At 30.8% G+C, this 21,617-nt stretch overlaps 1 protein-coding gene and 2 pseudogenes across 1 annotated transcript; 2 read left to right on the forward strand and 1 right to left on the reverse strand.

Moving 5' to 3' along the window:
• Nucleotides 1-1,045: 1,045 nt before the first annotated feature.
• LOC114401449 lies at nucleotides 1,046-15,072 on the reverse strand (annotated as a pseudogene).
• Nucleotides 9,291-10,823, forward strand: LOC114401450 (CENP-B homolog protein 2-like). Its single transcript, XM_028363960.1, has 2 exons — nucleotides 9,291-10,599; nucleotides 10,642-10,823. Exons 1-2 carry the CDS (start codon nucleotides 9,291-9,293, stop codon nucleotides 10,821-10,823), a joined length of 1,491 nt encoding a protein of 496 aa, XP_028219761.1.
• Nucleotides 15,073-19,707: 4,635 nt separating the features above from the next.
• On the forward strand, nucleotides 19,708-21,272 carry LOC114402271 (annotated as a pseudogene).
• The last annotated feature ends 345 nt before the right edge of the window (nucleotides 21,273-21,617 follow it).

Consider the following 21,617-nt stretch of genomic DNA (forward strand, 5'->3'; position numbering starts at 1 on the left):
GGTAAAACCAAAATGCAAGATAGAAGGAGGAGAATGGAAGAAAGTGAAGAGAACCTTACTTTACACAAAGAAGTTATTTTTACAAAAAAGACAGGCTAAGTACAAAAAGAGGTGCACTACTATTTATAAAATCCCTAGAATATGCATTTCAAGGAAAATCAGCTTAAGCCAAAAGTTCAACTTAATCAAATTCTGAAGCTTTGTATTCTCTTTGTTTTTGCTTAAGCCAAAATTGTTCGGGTTTAAGCAAAATAATAAACACCCAAGACCATGATCAATAAACATTTTAAGCACTTGTCACCATGAAGTTTACATGATATTTCTTGATCTTCTTTTTCTTAATTTTTTAAAATTTATTTCCTTTTGAAGAGAAGAGAGAAATAAATTAAGTAACAATCATTTTTACAAGAAAAACATGCACTAAAACTTCATCCAACATAACTCATATTGCATACACACAATTCCCCTAAATTTAAATGAAACCCCATTCATTCAACAATTGCTCTCTTATCCTAATGATAATGAAAATAAATTATTTTTTCTCTCTTGACTTTGGGGATTCAGGAAAGAATAAGTTTTTACACTTAGACTCAAAGAAGTACAAGGAAAAGAATCAAGAATGGTTTGGCTTTTAGACTTAGTGACTTAAAAACAGAAGAACTTGTTTTCAGAATAACTGATGTACTAAACACGTCAGGCTATATCTATGCTAGAGAGTTTTGATTTGCCCCTTTTCATATTCAAAATCCGAGAGTCACTTCCCAGCCAATAGAGCCACATTTTGCTCAGAAGCTATTCATAAAGTGGCATCTTTTTTTTTTTTTTTTTCAATTTTGCATCCGAGCATGTATTGTTTGTTGATGGCTCTTATGGTATTGTGTACTACATTCAAAGATTCAGATTCGGAATTTGAACTATTTTTTAAAAAAAAAATGAATCATCAAGATTACTCTTTGCCTCTGCTTGTCTCTGTTCTTTTGACTTTTTTTGTTGAGTTAATTATTTAATCCCTCGATAAAATGACCTCAGAACGAGAAAAAGCAAAATAAGAAGTGAGCAATCACTTACGCATCAATTGAACCTGAAGCTTAGGCAAAAAAATTCCAAGATTACTCGCAACAATATAAAACCTAATTCAAAATTTTCAGGGACCAACTTCCTAGCGGCTCACATTCTTATGAACAACTTTGATGGTTTACTAAAAAAATAATGAGAAATATTTATCACATATCAGATAGGAATCAGGTGGAAAACGAGTCTGAAACTGCAGCACTTCAAACATGAGTTGTCCGTGCTTCATCAACAAACCTTACTGCACTGCAACTATGAACATTGAAGGGAAAAAAGGAGTTCGGTTGTAGTAGTATATTTTTACTTTTTACCAAAACATGGAAAAACTACTGTTATTATTAGAAAAAAAAGTGATTAACCACTGGCATTAGGCGTTGTAGATTCACTTTCCCATTTCTCAGTCAAAGACTTTGGCGAAGCTGGTAGCTTCTCATTCATAAGAAATTCAACTGGTGGATGGACTTGTTCCGTGGAAGTGGAAGAGATAACACCACCACTATCACCTTCTTTCTCTATATGCTCAGACTCAAATTTCCCACCTCCAATATTCTTGAGTGCTTCCAGAACTTCATCCATAGAGGGCCTTAATTCATTGTCCGCTTGAATGCACCGAAAGGCCAATTCTGCCACTGAAGTTATCACCCTTTTAACTTGTTGGTCTGTCTCAAAACCAAAGGATGGGTCTACAAGCTCACTAAGTTTTCCCTTGTGAATCTTTTTCATGGCAAGATTTGCCAAGTTAACTTCATCTCTTTCCCTGACTGTATCAACTGCTGGCATAATGATATTAGCTCCATGAGAACAACTCCAAAGCTATACACATCACTTTTGTCCGTGAGGCGGTAGCATCGGAAATATTCAGGATCAACATACCCCGGAGACCCTTGTGGAGCTGTGGAGACATGGCTTACATCATTGGGGGAGCAATCTTGAAAGCCCAAAATCTGCCACCTTAACCGAAAAACTAATGTCAAGTAGAATGTTGTTGGTTTTGACATCACGGTGGATGATGTTAGAAGCATGGAGATAGGCCAATGCAGTAGCTGTCTCTATGGCAATTTGCATTCGAATAGGCCATGTCAACAATCCAACCCTTGCCAAATCACCATGGAGATGGCTAGCAACTGTGCCATTAGGAACATATTCATATACAAGAAGTAGCTCTTGGCCGTGACGTGAAGTGCAGCCATAGAGGGACACAAGATTTCTGTGGCGTAAGCGGGTAAGGATCTCAATTTCGTTCATAAACTGTTGCACTCTCTTGTAGTTGTGCTCAAATAGATGCTTGATTGCAACTTCCCTTCCATCTCTTAGTGTCCCTGGTTTTTTAAAGATCAATATTAACTTAAGTGAATCATTAAGATTGAAAAGCGATTCTACTGAAAGTAGAAATTGAATTGAGCCATATAGTATATTAATTAAATGCTGACCATAGTAAACAGTGCCAAAGCCTCCATCTCCTAGCTTTCTAGTGGGGTCAAAATTGTTGGTTGCTTCTTGAAGCTCCTTATAGGAGAAGACGGGTACCCCAAAGAAGATCCTGTCAGTCTCGGTGTCAGGATTTGGGAAGGAATCAGCACAAGTGTTGCTGGATTGACCATATTTCCGTTTGCAGTGACGTAATGTGAGGAACAACCCGACTATGATACATGGTCCTACGACGGCGCCTTCAAAGGTTGCAACTTTTAATTAGTTTAACAATTGATCAACTCAGATTTCAGTTTGTTTTTTCTTTCAATTTCATATCCAATATATGGATCAAAGAAAGGGGGGAGGCGGGATTCATGGTTTGTTAGTTAAAAAGAGTCATGCTGCTCTGATTAAAGAATATTCTTGATTAAAAAATATACTAAAATGTTTTTACTCATAAATCATAATTGTGTTAAAATATATTAAAAATCATTGTAAGTGTAATAATAGCATGCTTTAATATTTTTTTTAATTCTTTAATTTAAGGTACTAGCCTACTGGGTGACAATTTTCAATAATACACAATTAAATTCAGTGAAATTAATATGATAAATGAGTCTTAGGTTGTATAAAAAAATATTCGTTTCATTAATGTTGGGAAACACAAGAAAGTGTGACGTTGAAATTTGGTGCATAGGTAAAATATAGGTTAAACATATAATTTAATTCCTATATGCGTGGTAAATTCTTAATTTGAATTGTAAGTAAAAATTTATCAAATTAGAAGCTATATGGATAAACATTATTAATTTAGTCTTGGTTATTGTTAACTTTTTTTACTTATTCTTAATTTGTTACCACTAGGTATAACGTATATTAATTTGGTCTTTGTAGGGATCAAGTTAAAAATGCATTATATGGATAAGAATTAAATTAAGAATATTAATGCATAAGAGAATTAACGTGTGTCAATGTATAATGACAAAGACTAAATAGGTAACTTTTGCACACCAGGCTAAATAAGTTATTATATATAAGAACTAAGTTGAGAATATTTGACACGTGTAGATGTAAGGACTAAATTACATGTTTAAACTAAAAAGATAAATTCATGACGCACAGCAGTAGATGTAGGTTACCTTTGAAGTAGCTAATAGTTGCTTATGTGTTATAATTTTGAGGTGAATTTCGCATTAACACTAAACTTCAAACGCAGAACAATACTCATTAGAAGTTTATGAACGAAAATACTTTTTTATTACGTTTATACGTGAAAAGAGAAATTCGATAGATATTTTAATTTTAATTTAATGAATAGATACTTCAATTTCATCATGTTTAACAGTTACAAATTAGTTTTAATAAAATTAAGTTTACTTAGCTTTAACACAAATAAGCCTTAAATTTAGAAGCACGATATATTTGAATATTAATCTGAAGATTACCTAGAATCAATGCTATCTTCCGTGTCATAACCGTACTTTTCCTGCGTAATTTAAAAGCAGCAGTTGTTCCGATTAGATAAAAAAGAACGACACTGGGCCTAGTTAAAAGTCGATAAAGAGCTAACTAAACAAAGTTCTATAATTAGTAAATCCAAGTCGCAATTATTAATTAATAAAGAAGAAATCAAGCAGGGATTGATTGTCAAAATTTGACAGTTGAGCGGAAAAAAGAATTTGCGGAGTTAACTTATTTTTAGCAGTTCAGAAATAAAAAGAAAAGGCTGTGAAGATTGTAAAAAATCTACTTAATTATATAAATATTCATGCAACCATTAACTGTTTTGTACAAGTTTAGTTAATGTATTACCTCGTGGCACAATGAATTTTTCCGTTGCTGTCTGGTTCACAAAAGCCCTTTCCTTCCTCGTGACACCGGATACAGTCATCCGAAAACATGAATTCAAAAGTAATTTCAGCAGTTAAAAATCCAAATGGATCGCCTTTGAAGAACTCAGAATCTATTCTTTTTGGAAGTTGAACCATTGAATATGAAGAGGTAAAAGAGCGCAGGGTCTGAGAATCAGGAGGGGCAAAGTAAAAAACAGAGGAAGGACATCTGGTGCTGGTATAGTTGATGAAGCCATTTGTATGGTTGAGTGTGCGTAGATGGCGGCTGCAGTTGAAGATGCTAATATTGTTTTGCACATAAAAATAACCTAAAGCAGAGGAGGGAGGGACCGTAATGTTATAGCTCAAGGCCTTACAACTACCATTTTCCAGAAGCCCTCTGAAATCCTGGTCGATAATAGAAATACTACAGGGCCACCACCACTTACAATTAACTTGCGTAACTTGGAATAGTTTTCCTCCTTTGGTCAACTGGACATGCTTCGCTGATGTTTGGTTGGAATCATTACAGTCACGGATTGCCAGAACACCACAGTTGTGGCGTTCTACCGTCGTGAATGGGAAGTGAATTCTCCCGATGCTTCCGCAGTCAAATGAGTCTGGACAATCATCACGGTGTCCATTTGCATTCCCTTCTGAGAGAAGCAGCAGCGGTAGAGAAGAAAACAAAAGGAACCAAAGTACATAAGCCGGAGACATTTCCACAACCATGTAATGCCTATACACCACAGTAAAGTTCTCGATCACCCTCAACTCAAGTCAAGCAATAATTCTTGTTGACTCCCAAACCCTCCCTTTATATTTTCCACAACTTGTTCCTCACTTCTTGGCGGTATATAAAACTTCAAATTCTTTTTAATCAATTGATACGCCAGTTGACCAGCAAAATGTGATTACGCAAGTCTTGACTTGAGGGTTTAATGAGAGTTCTAGTGTGTCTCTAACAATTTGGAAGATTTTGATATTATTAATTTTTTAATCAATTAAATTATATTATTTTTATTTTAAATTAATTCTTGATTATTATTTATAAAATTAAAAAATATGATTAAAAATAATTTTCAAAATTTTTGAATCTAAACAAAATTAATTATTTTTAATACTTTTAAATTAGAAAATATGATTAAAGATAAATTTAAAATTATCGTTAATAATATTTTTTTTCAATTTAAAAAATTACAATTTTAAAAAATAATAATTAAAGACTAATTTGTATTGAAAAAATAATTAATAAAAAGATGATATGGAATTTAATTAATTTAAAAATTAATAATATCAAAACTCAAAAAATTATTGCAAAATCATAAAAAATTGAAATTATGGCTGTGAATGCGCGTGGCGCTGTGTTATATGCAGCTCAACACGTGGATTTGCCTTTTAGTTCAGCGGGCTTAAGGAATTTGGTCCACTAATTTCTCCCGGTTAACCAACCAGTCAACCACAGACAGAAGGCGCATATATTTGTATTTTTTTATGAGTTAAATATGTTTTTCATATGAAAAATATTTTTTTATTTATTATTTGATTTTATTTATTTATTTTGCTACTAAACTTTTTCATTTGATATTTAGGGACAGCCAAAATATCAATTTATCACTAACACGTCAAGTTGGGATGCGGAATTGTTATCTCTGATTTTTTACATCATTATTTATTTTTTTAATTTTAAAAAGTATTTAAATTAAATTTAAGAAAAGAACATCTATATTTAACACTCTTCTTCTGGATCTCCCTATCATTGCATCTCTCACTCCGACCTCCGGTGCCTTCATCCTTAACCACATCGTTAACACCTCCCCAGAGAGCAATTAAAAAGAAACATGTTTATAAACTAACACGATTTTCGTTCTTTATTTTCTCAAAATAATGAAGTAGTTCAAATTGATTCTTTGAAATTGATTAATGAGTTTTATTCTCCTTCCATAGATGAACAAAATGCCTATTTGTTCGTCCATTTTTGTCGCCAAAAACCAGATAAAATGTGTACAGAAAAAAACACGGAATCACAAAAGTTACTGGTGCAAGTTAGCATTGGTGTTTTTGTTAGAGTCGGCTTGTGTTGCTTTTTTTAAACAATTACAAAAGTTTAAAAATGTTAAGATACTTAGATAAAAATAGAATTAGATAATAAATTGAAAATGAGGTGTAATCTAGGTATGAAAAATATATTTAAGTATATTTTTATTAAGTATTATCCGTGTGGTTAAAATTTAGATTTGAAAATTAAGGATATTTTGGTTTGGTTGTTTCATGTTTTTATTTTTACTTAAAATAGAAAATGGTGATCAAAATATGTAATTAGATTTTTAAAAATATTTTCAATAATTTTTTTTTCAAGTAAACAAAAAATGGAAACAATAAAATAAAATTCTGTTTTCACTATTTTCAATTTAAAAACAGGACCCTCGATTATTAAAATACAGTTCCTTTCTTTTCTTCACATGTTTTTCTCTTCTCCCGCAAAAAATAAGATGTAAAATCAATCATGTTTTTAAGATTATATTTTCAGGATATGTTTGGTTTGCATCTTCATTTTCTGTTTTCATTTTCTAAGAACTGTTTTCATTTTCAAAAGATTAGAATTCTAAAAATATGTTTGGTTTGACTTCTTATTTTTTATTTTTAGATAAAAAAATACTGAAAATATTTATGATGTATTGAGTTCTTATCTTTTTTGTATTTTTATATTTGCTTTAAAATTACATGCCACCACAATTTCATTTTACCCAAAATGAGACTTCTAATTTCAATTAAAAATGATATTTTATTATTTTTATTTTTGATTGTTTTCTGTTTTTATTTTCATTAAAAATATTTTCAAAAATTAAACTAAACATATTTTCATCACTATTTTCTATTTTCAGTAAAAATAAAAACAAAAAACAGTCAAACGAAACACCCGAAAATGAAAATAATTTTCAAAAAATAAAAACAAAAAATAAAAATACAAATCAAACACACTCAGTAACTCATAAATTTTTGTATTAAATATATTTAGAATAATAAGATTTTTTTGTTAATTATTTACTTCATAATTTATTAATATGTTATTATATTATAGAATTTAATTAATTATTAATTAGTAAAACCTCACGCTAAACTATTGAGGATTAAACCTAAATGGGCCAGATAATGATATACCCAGCTATAGTTATAACTAATAATTAATCACTATAAATTTGAGATTCCCGTGTTGCTTATTCTAGCTCCGTGATTGACGAGCTAGAGGTGTGGAACACTGCTCTCATGGAAATCGACATTTCCAGAGATTAATTGCTTCATGACAAAATAAAATGATTGATATTTTAACAGCAAAAAAAATATTGATTGATATTTTTAATTTTTAATAAAATATTAAAACTTTTATTCTAAATTTACCTTCAACAAACATCAATCTAACCACCTTTATTATTCCCCAATAATTACAATAATACGTGTATGAAGAGAAAATATATTTTAGTAAAAATATTTCAACAAGTAACATATGTTTACGGTTATTCTTAATTTATGAAAAAAAATCTTAAACATTAATTAATTTGAAATAAAGAATATATGTCAGTGTGAAACTAAATTGAAAAACCTTCATATTTGAAACTTCTAAAATGACCAAGGAATGCACTTTAGAAAATAAAGTATAATAATTAGAAAATAATAATTAAGACTATAATTAATTTTATATTATATATGTATTTAATTTTATTACTTTTGAACCCTTGATTTTTTATTAACGGTTATAAATGCACTTTACTCATTTTAAAATAATCAAATCCAAAATGTTCATATAGTGTTTCATAAAAGAATCAAATCCTTCTTAAATAGGCTCTTATTGGATGAATGATGATCACGCACTGCCACCGGCTCTTGCTTCTTACACTCTTATTATTGTTTCTTGTATTTCTTATTATATTTTTGAAAAGTTTATTTTGAAATACAAATTATATTTTAAAATAAACTTTTCCAAATATAACGAAAGGTCCAAGAAACAATAATGAAAGTTGCTGGATTATTACCCTGGCAGGCCATGCGTTCACCCAACCAACACACTCGCTAGTAAGGAACATTCCCACGATCGATCGCAATTAAAGGAGCGTGACCAGAAAACAAGATTAAGCGTAACTAGTTATGTTAAAAGAATTTTAAGTAGAAAAAGTTGAGACAAAAATCAGTGAATTGAAACAAATATATAAGAGAGGTCATTCTTGTGTTGAGAATATATATATAGATAGTATCGGAAAAAAAATCAACAGTGGAACAAATGCAAGATAGCAATTAATTATTTCAATCTTACTATGTTGAGAATCTCATCTGGGACAATTCTGATCATCAATATTAGCCAAACAAAATTACTTGACGAATAAGATAAGTCTATGCAAATTAAGGTCAGGTCGTCGTTTCAAGCAATGAGTGTCCACACAACACTCTAAAGAGAGAACGCGTTTGCAAGAGTGCATCTCATTTTCATCTTCCTGTCCGAGACTCCAAGTCATATTCGGTGACTTCAAAAATTCTTGGCACCCTCCCTCAAACACGTTTTATAGCTCACAGCACAAGGTATGCAAGATTAGACGAGTGCTTAACAAAGAATTGCTAATTTGGATATAGTTAAAACTCTATAAATTAATAATGTTACGACCGAAGAAATTTATTAATTTAGAGAGTTATTAGTTTATCGATAAATTATTAATTATTAATTTAAAGAATTTTTAAGTAATTATACTGTACATACCAAACAAAAAGGTAAATTAGTCTATGCCTCTTAAAATTACGATACAGCGAACCTTGAGACTCAACGTAAATTAGTAACTACTGTATTCATATGCATTGGAAATCAATAATGACTTTTGAAGTACAATAAATGTAAACAAGAGGAACAAATGTGTTCAATGTATTCTTAAGCAAGTTTGACATATATAAATTACATGAATGTGTTAGAGTATTCAAACCATATCTCACAAGATGACTTCTCATTTAAAAGGTGTTGCAAAATCAACTATGTCAGATCAAATACGTAAGGAGTTGTGTGAGTACAAGAGAGATAATCTTGCAAGAACACAAAAAGACTTGCAGAGATGGCTTGAGGGAAAATTTGAGTTGAAAGTTAGTCAAGGAATAATATCAAACACACTTAAGCGGTCAGATGACTATCTCTCTGCTGAAATAGAAAAGAGAAGAGCAGAGATCAAAAGACACAAACCAACAAAATATCCTAACATGAAAAAGGTTATTTATGAGTGGTTTCTCCAACATCAAGAACGTGTGAATATCACAGGAGAATTAATTTTGCAGAAGGCAAGAGATACAATGAAACTCGTGTACCCTCGTGATGATTCAAATTTTAACTTCTCTATAGGATGGCTTGGGAAATTCAAGCACCGACATGGCATAAAGTCATTTTGTCGTTTTGGCGAGAGTGGGTTTGTTGATGTACAAGACATGGAGCAAAAATTGGTATTGATTTGGGAGAAAATTGATCAGTTCCCTATGAAAAATGTTTTCAATATGGATGAAACTGGGTTGTTTTATAGGCTACAAGCTGATCATTCACGGGCAACAAAACAACTTGAAGGAAGAAAACAAGATAAAGAAATGCTAACGATAGTTATTTGTTGCAATGAAGATGGCTCTGAAAAAATTCCTCTATGGATTATTGGGAAATATGCAAAGTCTCGTTGCTTCAAGAATGTCAACATGAATAGCTTGGATTGTCAGTATCGAGCTAACAAAAAAGTATGGATGACTAGTGTGTTTTTTGATGAATATGTTCGTTCATTTGACCAAATGATGCATGATAGAAGAGTTCTACTTGTGGTGGATAATTGTCCAGCACATCCAAGAAATATTGAAGGGCTAAGAAACGTTGAGTTGTTCTTCTTGCCACCTAACATGACATCAAAGATTCAACCTTGTGATGCTAGGATAATAAGAGCTTTCAAGATGCATTACCGTAGAAGGTTTTATCGCAACATATTGGAAAGTTATAAGGTGGGACAATTTGATCCAAGGAAGATAAATGTCTTTGATGCTATCAATTTGACAATCCCAGCTTGGACAATAGATGTTCGAAAAGAAACAATAGCGAATTGCTTTCGACACTATAAAATTCGTTCAGCTAGTGACGTTGCAAGAAATTTGGATGAATCCACTTTTGATGAAGAAACCCAAGACCTCGAGACTATGATCAATCAATGTGGCTATCGTAATAAGATGGATATCAACAATCTAATGAACTACCCAGGTGAAAATGAAGCATGTTCGGAAGTTCAGAGTTTAGAAGATATTGTGGGTACTATCATTGAGAACAATGCAGAGGATGATGGTGAAGATGATACAGTGTCTTTGGAGTTTGTTATGCGAAAGGAAGCACTTATGGCATCTAACATTCTTCATAACTTTATGATACAATACAAAAATACAACACCTGAGCTATTGAATGCAATAAGAAAAGTTAGAGATGAACTCCAAATAGACTTGAACTTTAAAGGAAAATAGACAACTATTGAATCATATTTCAATAGAGTGTAATATATATTTTTTAGTTTCTATGAATTATTAATTTATGATTTTCTTGGGATAAAAAATTATAAAGGGATCTCATAAAAAATTATTATCTTATTATTTTATCAAATTTTTCAATTTTTTACATTGGTCCAAAAACTAGACAAATTTATTATTTTAGAAAGTTTATTAATTTACTGAGTATTAATTTAAAGAGTTATTAATTTAAAGAGTTTTTAGTGTATGTAAAAGTCAAGTATTAATTGACTAATGTCCAAAAGTTTTTTTTTTATTATTAATACACATTACCCTGATTTTCCATAAGATCTTATTGGCTTCTTAATTAATTCTTACTACGTACTGGTTAGGAAAATCGTATGACAAAAATGATGGAAACAAAACTTAATTTGATTACTTCTCAACCAGTGGTGGCCCTCATGGCGTTCTAGTTGGACCACTATCCAGGATTTCATTTTTGGAGAGACATCAAATAGTATCTAAATATTAAAACAATTTTTTAATGTAATTTTAAAATTATATAAAAATTTATTATAAAAAATAAAATAATTTTCGATAGATTTGTTTTAGGAAAACAATACCTGAAATTAATCAATTAACGGTGATGTTTTCACTCATCAACAAAATTTATTCACATTTTTTAGAGAAAAAATCAACAATTTAAGTACAATGTTGAATATAAAAGAGAAAAAAATATGACATTAATTATTTCCTTCCATTACTATTAGCATTAACATAATTAAGTAATCAAAGTTCTTGAACCAAAAATTACAATCATTAATGAGCCAAATTTCAACAATAAATTAAAATCAAACTTTATAATATTGAGTTATTTAAAAATATTTAATTATTTTACTCATACATATACAACTTATGAAATAGTATTAACTATTGTTGCTACTATTGCATACACTAAAAAATGTTAATAAATTCTATCAAATTTAAAATTGTTAAAATCCTATTTGAAATTATGACACAGATTAGATAAAGTTGCTTACAAGGAAATAATTTTCTCAATTCGTCCATGCCACTAAAAATTTAAATGAAGGATAATAATTAAATGATTCCAAGGGTAGGATTTTCTTAATTCGTCCAGAGCACTAAAAATGGGAGGACCCGTTCAGGTGTCAACTTCTTTCAATTTGTAATATAAAAAAGTAAATGTTACTGTAATTAAGTCTGTATATATAGATATCGATTAGAAGCATATATTAAGTCAATAAATGACTATAATTTATGAAGTGTTATTAAAGTGGTTACCAATCATGTTTCAAGGTAATCACTAATCAAATTTATAAATTCAAACTAAATGGAAAATAAAATAGTAGTAAATCCAATAAAATACAACATACATTACATCTTAGTATTCTCATAAAGTAAGAGTCTCGCGTGACAAGTGGGCTAAGAGCTTGAAGGAGAAGACAAAAAAGGTTTAGGTGGAATTTGCAAGAACTCAACTTCACTTTCTAACATTTCCACCACTTTACTTATGGTTGGTCGAGTTGAAGGATGAGTTTGTATGCACCATAAGCCCACTATTGTCATCTTTCTCGTCATTTTATCATCACTCTCATTTCTTATATTCTGTAAACCAAGTTCTTGATTTGATGCAAGACGCTCATAAATCCAATGAGGAAAATATATTTCACTTGAACGGTCTACTTCAGTCTTAATATTTTTTCTCCCTCCAACCATTTCTAAGACCATCATTCCATAACTATAAACATCTGACTTGTGTGATACTTCGCCAAAATTTCTAGAAAAAACTTCTGGGGCAATATAGCCAGCAGTTCCTCGAGCACCAAATATCGATATTTTGCTTTCTTTTCTTGGGCATATTTTTGCAAGTCCAAAATCTGAAATTTTTGGACAGAAATCCTCATCTAGTAATATGTTATGAGGTTTTATGTCAAAATGCAAGATTCTAGTGTTGCAACCTCTGTGTAAGTATTCTAATCCACGAGCAATGCCAATAGCAATATCATACAATATTTTGCAATTCAAATGGTGAGGAACTTGTAATGGATTTTTCTCTTCATATATAAACTTGTCAAGAGATCCATTAGGCATAAACTCATATATTAGAGCTCGTTTAGAACTATCAAGACAAAATCCCAAGAGTCTAACAATGTTAACATGTGAAGTCCTACTGATACTAGCAACTTCATTTATGAACTCTTCTCCATTGCCTTTTGATTCACTTAAAATCTTCACCGCAACAAGACGTCCATCTTGTAACTTTCCTTTGTAAACACTACCAAATCCCCCTTGGCCTAATTTGTTTCCAAAAGAATTGGTCATTTTCTTAACCTCTAAATAATTGTACCTAGTTGTAGGAAGGGGTCCATGTTCATTCACAAGCTCCTCAATAATTCGATGGGTTGGGGTCTCCCTCCACCACAAGAGAGACGTGAGAGAGAAAATCTTGGTCCTGATGCAGCAAACCAAGATCATCACTACAACTCCCATAGCCACCAAGGTCCAAGCTGGGGAATTTATTTTACAAAAAAGGAAAATGTTTAGTGTAAGTAAGAATTTTGTGTAAGGAATTTTTTTATTTTGACCTACTAAAGTTGACCTAATGGTGAGAGTTAAGTGTTTACATAAGGTATTGAGCGTTAAACCGGTACCTCATTATCACCGTTAAAGAAACGGAAAAATTAAGTTTAATTTGTATAGCAAAACTAACTGTTTTTACTTTTTTTTAATCATATTCACTATTAAGCAAACCTCGCAGAATTCCCTTTTTAATTAGTTTAATGTTAAAATTTTCGTGTTTATATATATATATATATATATATATATATATATATATATATATATATATATATATATATATATAATACATAGGATCAACTAATTAAATTTCCATTTGCTTTATGTTAGAAAATTAACTTTTCTGACTTTTGAACAAAAGCAAATGTTTTACTGTGAAATTATGTTAAATGGTTTAAATATAATTTCATCAGAAGAAATTTTATCTAATTTCAAAGTAAACGGCCAAACGTTTGGAAGCACAAACTATTTGAATGTTAAAATCTGTACGTTACCTAGCAGCAATCCTAGATTCCGAATCGAAACTCTACTTTTCCTGCAGATAATAAAGAAGTATAGTGAGGCTAGTTAAATGTCGAGCAAACAAAAAAAATTATATATCACACACAGACATGTTGCTTAAATACAGAAGTAAATAAACAGGAAGTAAATAAACAGGAAGTAATTAATTGGCAAAATTTTAACTGTTGAGGGGAAAAAACAAGTTAATTAGTTCTATAAATTTCAAGTGGGGTAAACTTGTTTGTTCGCAGTTCAGAAATAAAAAAAGTGTGAAGGTTTTGTTAATGTATTACCTCGTGGGAGAGGCACAATGAAATTTTCCGTTGCTGTCTGGTCGACATAAGCTCCTTCCATCCTCGGAACACCGGATACAGTCATCCGAAAACGTGAATTCAAAAGTAATTTCAGCATTTAAAAATCCAAATGGGTTTTTGATGAACTGAGAATCTTGTCTGACAGGAAGTTTAACCATAGAACATAAGGAGATTAAAGAGCTCAGGGACTGATCATCATAGGATGGAGGGGCAAAGTAAAAAACAGAGGAAGGACATCTGGTACTGGTATAGTTGATGAAATCATTTGTATAGTTGATGAAGTCATTTGTATGGTTGAGTTTGTGTTGATGGTGGCTGCAATTGAAGGTGCTTATATTGTTTTGCAAATCAAAATAACCCATAGGAGAGGAAGGAGGGACAGTAATATTATAGTTGAAGACCGCACAACTACCATTTTCCAGAAGCTTGCTGAACTCCTTATCAATAATGGAAATACTTCTAGGGCGGCGACCATGACTACTTACATGTGTAACTTGGAATGGTTTTCCCTTATTGTTCAACTGGACATACTTCACTGATGTTTGGTTTGGATCATTACAGCCTTGGATTGCAAGAACACCACAATTGTGGCGTTCTACAGTGGTGAATGGGAAGCTAAATGTCCCCAAAGTTCCACAGTCAAATGAGTCTGGACAATCATCATGGTGCCCATTAGCATTCCCAGCGGAGAGAAGAACCACCATTACACAAGAAATCAAAAGGATTACATACACCAGAGACATTTCCACCTCAGAAAATAGAAGCACCACAACCATGGAATGACTATACTGGTTGCATACACCACAGTTCTCACACTCAAGCCATGATAAATAATAATTCTTATGGGACTCCAAAACTGCCTATACTGTTTATATTTCGGCGATCGTGTCTCACTATATATAAGAGAGTTTGAACGCAGGGCTAATAATTTTAGGAGTTTTGATATGGTTAATTTTTTAACCAATCAATTTATGTCTTCTTGCTAATTTTTTTTTTAAAATTAGTGCTGGATTTTTTTTAAATTATAACTTTTTAAAATTAGAATATATAATTAAAGATAACTTTAAAAGTTTAAACCCTAAAATCTTTTTAGTTACTTTTAACTTTTTTTTATAAAAAAAACCCTTTTGGGTTTTAGGGTTTAAATTAAAAATTTTTATAAAAAATATTGAAAGTAACTAAAAAGATTTTAAGATTCAGAATTTTAAAATTACTTTAATAAAAAAATTTAATTTAAAAAGTTATACTTTTAAAATTTAAAAAAATAATAATCAAGAATTAATTTAAAAAAATAAAAAGTAATATATAATTTGTTTGATTGAAAATTAACATTATTAAAACTTCTCAAATTATTGTGTCATCATAAAAGTATCACATAAAAATATCCTTTTTAAACCAATTGATACGCCAGTTGACTGCTAAAATTATTACACAAGTCTTAAAGCATGCCGTCTCTTTTAAGAAAATATTTTTTTAATTTTACTTTTTTATATCAACTCTTGAAATTATTTCCCACAACGAGAGATATTCTCAAAGTTTCCCACTGTATCCCGTTTCTTAATATCAGGTCAAAGTCGGACCAATACCTGTATAACTTGATTACATGACTACTCATATATTGTTGATTCTCTGCGGTTGACTAGTTAAACTAAAGTGCAAAATGTGATTGTTTTCTTGGAATTTGATTTTCGAAGATCGCTTTCTGATAATATACAGGTCAAATTTGAAATTGTGAATAATACTTTCATGCACCTTGTTGGTCCTGTCTGTGCACTCAAGATTTTTAAACCCTAAAATCTTAACAATTGCTAAAAAAAATTAAAGTGTTTAATACTATATTCTTATTTAAATGGTTTTAACTAGTTATTGAATAACTTTCATGCATGTTTAATAAATATATTTTAATTTTTTTTTACTGAAATAAATATCTTTTAATAATTTTGCCCAACTTGAATTAATTAAATTGTTCTTGTGGAGCCCATTTAATATTTTAATGCATACTTTTATTATGTATTTTTTATTCATATAAATTAAAGATATATATTAAAAAATTTACAACAACCCATGCACTCTAATGAATCAATTAAACTATATAGATTATTAAAGTAAAATTTTAATTTTAATCTGAGAACAATACAAATAATACATAAAGTGTTATATTTATGTTTTATCCTTATATTATAACACTATTTAAATATATTAATTAGAATCACAATTCTTAGATTTTATTTGAAAATAGCAAAATGGTTTCTGCTGCATTTTGTCGCTTAAGTTAATCCTTAGGTTAGGATATGTTATTACTAACAGCTTACTGTGGACAATAACACAATAAGTGACATGTTGGAAGTTTGTCTCTCTCCTATGTGTCTCGTGTCCATGTCAGCAGAACCAAAATGAAGTTTTTTCCCTGGCTACTTCTCATATCCCGAAAATCAATATTTAGAGTTTGAGCAAAACACTTGCCAGTAACTACCTTGACTAAGATCTAAGCTAATGCATTGCAATGCTCACAGCCAAAACTATGAGTTGCTTCTTGGCTTATACCCCCTACAAGGGTACTAATTCATGCTAACTCACAAGCTTACTAAGTTTGAAGAAAAACACACAACCATGCACACACTGCTACAATATCATTCCATAGCCTTCAATAGATATACACAATAACACAAGGAACATAGAAAATCTGACAAGGAAGTAAAGAATAAATGGGTCCAATCAAGTAATAACAATGTTTTCTTTAATTGAATTTTGCTTGAGTTCTATATCTATCTATTTACCCTTTAGTAACTACATTTTAGGAAAGACATAAATCAATTTTCAGTCACACAATTAAAATTTGCAAAAAACTCTACATAATTGGCTTGGAGGTCTGCACAATTATGCAAAAAATTTGTAGAGTTTAAATCATAACATGATTTTGGATTCACGTTAATTTGACTTATGTTGACTCATTGACAAGTGTATCAAGTTGTCAATTAATATTTGATAAGAAAGAGATATCGTTTCCTTAAGAACTTATGTAATACTTAACAAATTTACAAATTTTTACTATTTAAGCTATAAAATGAAACAATAAGAATATGAACTTAGCATTCAACAAGGATAAAATGAAACATAACACATGATTGAAGCTATTTTTGGGTTTTTAGATAGAAACACAATAAAAAGGAGTGAAAATCAAATAGCAAAGATTGTCAGGGTTAGATTTCACCGAACCAAATTGTCTTTAAAATAAAACACAATATCCAACTTTAGATTCAATGTTATATCAGCCATAGTTTAAAAATAATATTCTAATCCTTAATTCCTTAAGTGAAAATACTTAAATTTCTCCATTAAATGTCAAACCTTGCACATTTAACAAAGGAAATTGTTTTAAGCTGAATGATCTAAAGATAACCATTAACCCTCATCTTATTCCCTAACATTGGAGTACGTTTAATAGGTATTTTACCACAGTTCAAGATAAAAAGAGTATTTCTCAATCACAATCTCATCCCACAATCAAACTATGAAAGTATTTCCTAATAATAAACCATAACAAGCATTAAGAATAGAAGTAAAACACTAACATTGAAAAATAAAAAATATATATATAAATATTTCAAAAGAAATACATGAGAACAATATTTAGTTACAATCTATCCTCAACAATGGAGAGATCTAGCTACACATTTCCATGGGTAAAACCAAAATGCAAGATAGAAGGAGGAGAATGGAAGAAAGTGAAGAGAACCTTACTTTACACAAAGAAGTTATTTTTACAAAAAAAAGACAGGCTAAGTACAAAAAGAGGTGCACTACTATTTATAAAATCCCTAGAATATGCATTTCTTAAGCCAAAAGTTCAACTTAATCAAATTCTGAAGCTTTGTATTCTCTTTGTCTTTGCTTAAGCCAAAATTATTCGGGTTTAAGCAAAATAATAAACACCCAAGACCATGATCAATAAACATTTTAAGCACTTGTCACCATGAAGTTTACATGATATTTCTTGATCTTCTTTTTCTTAATTTTTAAATTTATTTCCTTTTGAAGAGAAGAGAGAAATAAATTAAGTAACAATCATTTTTACAAGAAAAACATGCACTAAAACTTCATCCAACATAACTCATATTGCATACACACAATTCCCCAAAATTGAAATGAAACCCCATTCATTCAACAATTGCTCTCTTATCCTAATGATAATGAAAATAAATTATTTTTTCTCTCTTGACTTTGGGGATTCAGGAAAGAATAAGTTTTTACACTTAGGCTCAAAGAAGTACAAGGAAAAGAATCAAGAATGGTTTGGCTTTTAGACTTAGTGACTTAAAAACAGAAGAACTTGTTTTCAGAATAACTGATGTACTAAACACGTCAGGCTATATCTATGCTAGAGAGTTTTGATTTGCCCCTTTTCATATTCAAAATCCGAGAGTCACTTCCCAGCCAATAGAGCCACATTTTGCTCAGAAGCTATTCATAAAGTGGCATCTTTTTTTTTTTTTTTTTTTCAATTTTGCATCCGAGCATGTATTGTTTGTTGATGGATTATTACCCTGGCAGGCCATGCGTTCACCCAACCAACACACTCGCTAGTAAGGAACATTCCCACGATCGATCGCAATTAAAGGAGCGTGACCAGAAAACAAGATTAAGCGTAACTAGTTATGTTAAAAGAATTTTAAGTAGAAAAAGTTGAGACAAAAATCAGTGAATTGAAACAAATATATAAGAGAGGTCATTCTTGTGTTGAGAATATATATATAGATAGTATCGGAAAAAAAATCAACAGTGGAACAGATGCAAGATAGCAATTAATTATTTCAATCTTACTATGTTGAGAATCTCATCTGGGACAATTCTGATCATCAATATTAGCCAAACAAAATTACTTGACGAATAAGATAAGTCTATGCAAATTAAGGTCAGGTCGTCGTTTCAAGCAATCAGTGTCCACACAACACTCTAAAGAGAGAACGCGTTTGCAAGAGTGCATCTCATTTTCATCTTCCTGTCCGAGACTCCAAGTCATATTCGGTGACTTCAAAAATTCTTGGCACCCTCCCTCAAACACGTTTTATAGCTCACAGCACAAGGTATGCAAGATTAGACGAGTGCTTAACAAAGAATTGCTAATTTGGATATAGTTAAAACTCTATAAATTAATAATGTTACGACCGAAGAAATTTATTAATTTAGAGAGTTATTAGTTTATCGATAAATTATTAATTATTAATTTAAAGAATTTTTAAGTAATTATACTGTACATACCAAACAAAAAGATAAATTAGTCTATGCCTCTTAAAATTACGTTATAGCGAACCTTAGGACTCAACGTAAATTAGTAACTACTGTGTTCATATGCATTGGAAATCAATAATGACTTTTGAAGTACAGTAAATGTAAACAAGAGGAACAAATGTGTTCAATGTATTCTTAAGCAAGTTTGACATATATAAATTACATGAATGTGTTAGAGTATTCAAACCATATCTCACAAGATGACTTCTCATCTAAAAGGTGTTGCAAAATCAACTATGTCAGATCAAATACGTAAGGAGTTGTGTGAGTACAAGAGAGATAATCTTGCAAGCACACAAAAAGACTTGCAGAGATGGCTTGAGGGAAAATTTGAGTTGAAAGTTAGTCAAGGAACAATATCAAACACATTTAAGCGGTCAGATGACTATCTCTCTGCTGAAATAGAAAAGAGAAGAGTAGAGATCAAAAGACACAAACCAACAAAATATCCTGACATGAAAAAGGTTATTTATGAGTGGTTTCTCCAACATCAAGAACGTGTGAATATCACAGGAGAATTAATTTTGCAGAAGGCAAGAGATACAATGAAACTTGTGTACCCTCATGATGATTCAAATTTTAACTTCTCTATAGGATGGCTTGGGAAATTCAAGCACCGACATGGCATAAAGTCATTTTGTCGTTTTGGCGAGAGTGGGTTTGTTGATGTACAAGACATGGAGCAGAAATTGGTATTGATTTAGGAGAAAATTGATCAATTTCCTATGAAAGATGTTTTCAATATGGATGAAACTGGGTTGTTTTATAGGCTACAAGCTGATCATTCACGGGCAACAAAACAACTTGAAGGAAGAAAACAAGATAAAGAAAGGCTGACGATAGTTATTTGTTGCAATGAAGATGGCTCTGAAAAAATTCCTCTATGGATTATTGGGAAATATGCAAAGTCTCGTTGCTTCAAGAATGTCAACATGAATAGCTTGGATTGTCAGTATCGAGCTAACAAAAAAGTATGGATGACTAGTGTGTTTTTTGATGAATATGTTGTTCATTTGACCAAATGATGCATGATAGAAGAGTTCTATTTGTGGTGGATAATTGTCCAGCACATCCAAGAAATATTGAAGGGCTAAGAAACGTTGAGTTGTTCTTCTTGCCACCCAACATGACATCAAAGATTCAACCTTGCGATGCTAGGATAATAAGAGCTTTCAAGATGCATTACCGTAGAAGGTTTTATCGCAACATATTGGAAAGTTATAAGGTGGGACAATTTGATCCAAGGAAGATAAATGTCTTTGATGCTATCAATTTGACAATCCCAGCTTGGACAATAGATGTTCGAAAAGAAACAATATCGAATTGCTTTCGACACTGTAAAATTCGTTCAGCTAGTGACGTTGCAAGAAATTTGGATGAATCCACTTTTGATGAAGAAACTCAAGACCTCGAGACTATGATCAATCAATGTGGCTATTGTAATAAGATGGATATCAACAATCTAATGAACTACCCAGGTGAAAATGAAGCATGTTCGAAAGTTCAGAGTTTAGAAGATATTGTGAGTACTATCATTGAGAACAATGCAGAGGATGATGACGAAGATGATACAATGTCTTTGGAGTTTGTTATGCGAAAGGAAGCACTTATGGCATCTAACATTCTTCACAACTTTATGATACAATACAAAAATACAACATCTGAGCTATTGGATGCAATAAGAAAAGTTAGAGATGAACTCCAAATAGACTTGAACTTTAAAGGAAAACAGACAACTATTGAATCATATTTCAATAGAGTGTAATATATTTTTTTCAGTTTCTATGAATTATTAATTTATGATTTTCTTGGGATAAAAAATTATAAAGGGTTCTCACGAAAAATTATTATCTTATTATTTTATCAAATTTTTCAATTTTTTACATTGGTCCAAGTCAGAACTAGACAAATTTATTATTTTAGAAAGTTTATTAATTTACTGAGTATTAATTTAAAGAGTTTTAACTGTATGTAAAAGCCAAGTATTAATTGACTAATGTCCAAATTTTTTTTTTTTATTAATACACATTACCCTGATTTTCCATAAGATCTTATTGGCTTCTTAATTAATGCTTACTACGTACTGGTTAGGAAAATCGTATGACAAAAA

Source organism: Glycine soja, chromosome 20 (genome assembly GCF_004193775.1).
Source record: "Glycine soja cultivar W05 chromosome 20, ASM419377v2, whole genome shotgun sequence".
Lineage (NCBI taxonomy): Eukaryota > Viridiplantae > Streptophyta > Magnoliopsida > Fabales > Fabaceae > Glycine > Glycine soja.

Excerpts from the sequence above, each read along its gene's own strand:
- LOC114401450 (XM_028363960.1), top strand. The coding sequence starts at position 9,291 with ATGACTTCTCATTTAAAAGGTGTTGCAAAATCAACTATGTCAGATCAA. Across the intron at positions 10,600-10,641 it reads AGCATGTTCGGAAGTTCAGA|AGGATGATGGTGAAGATGAT; the intron begins GTTTAGAAGATA and ends AGAACAATGCAG.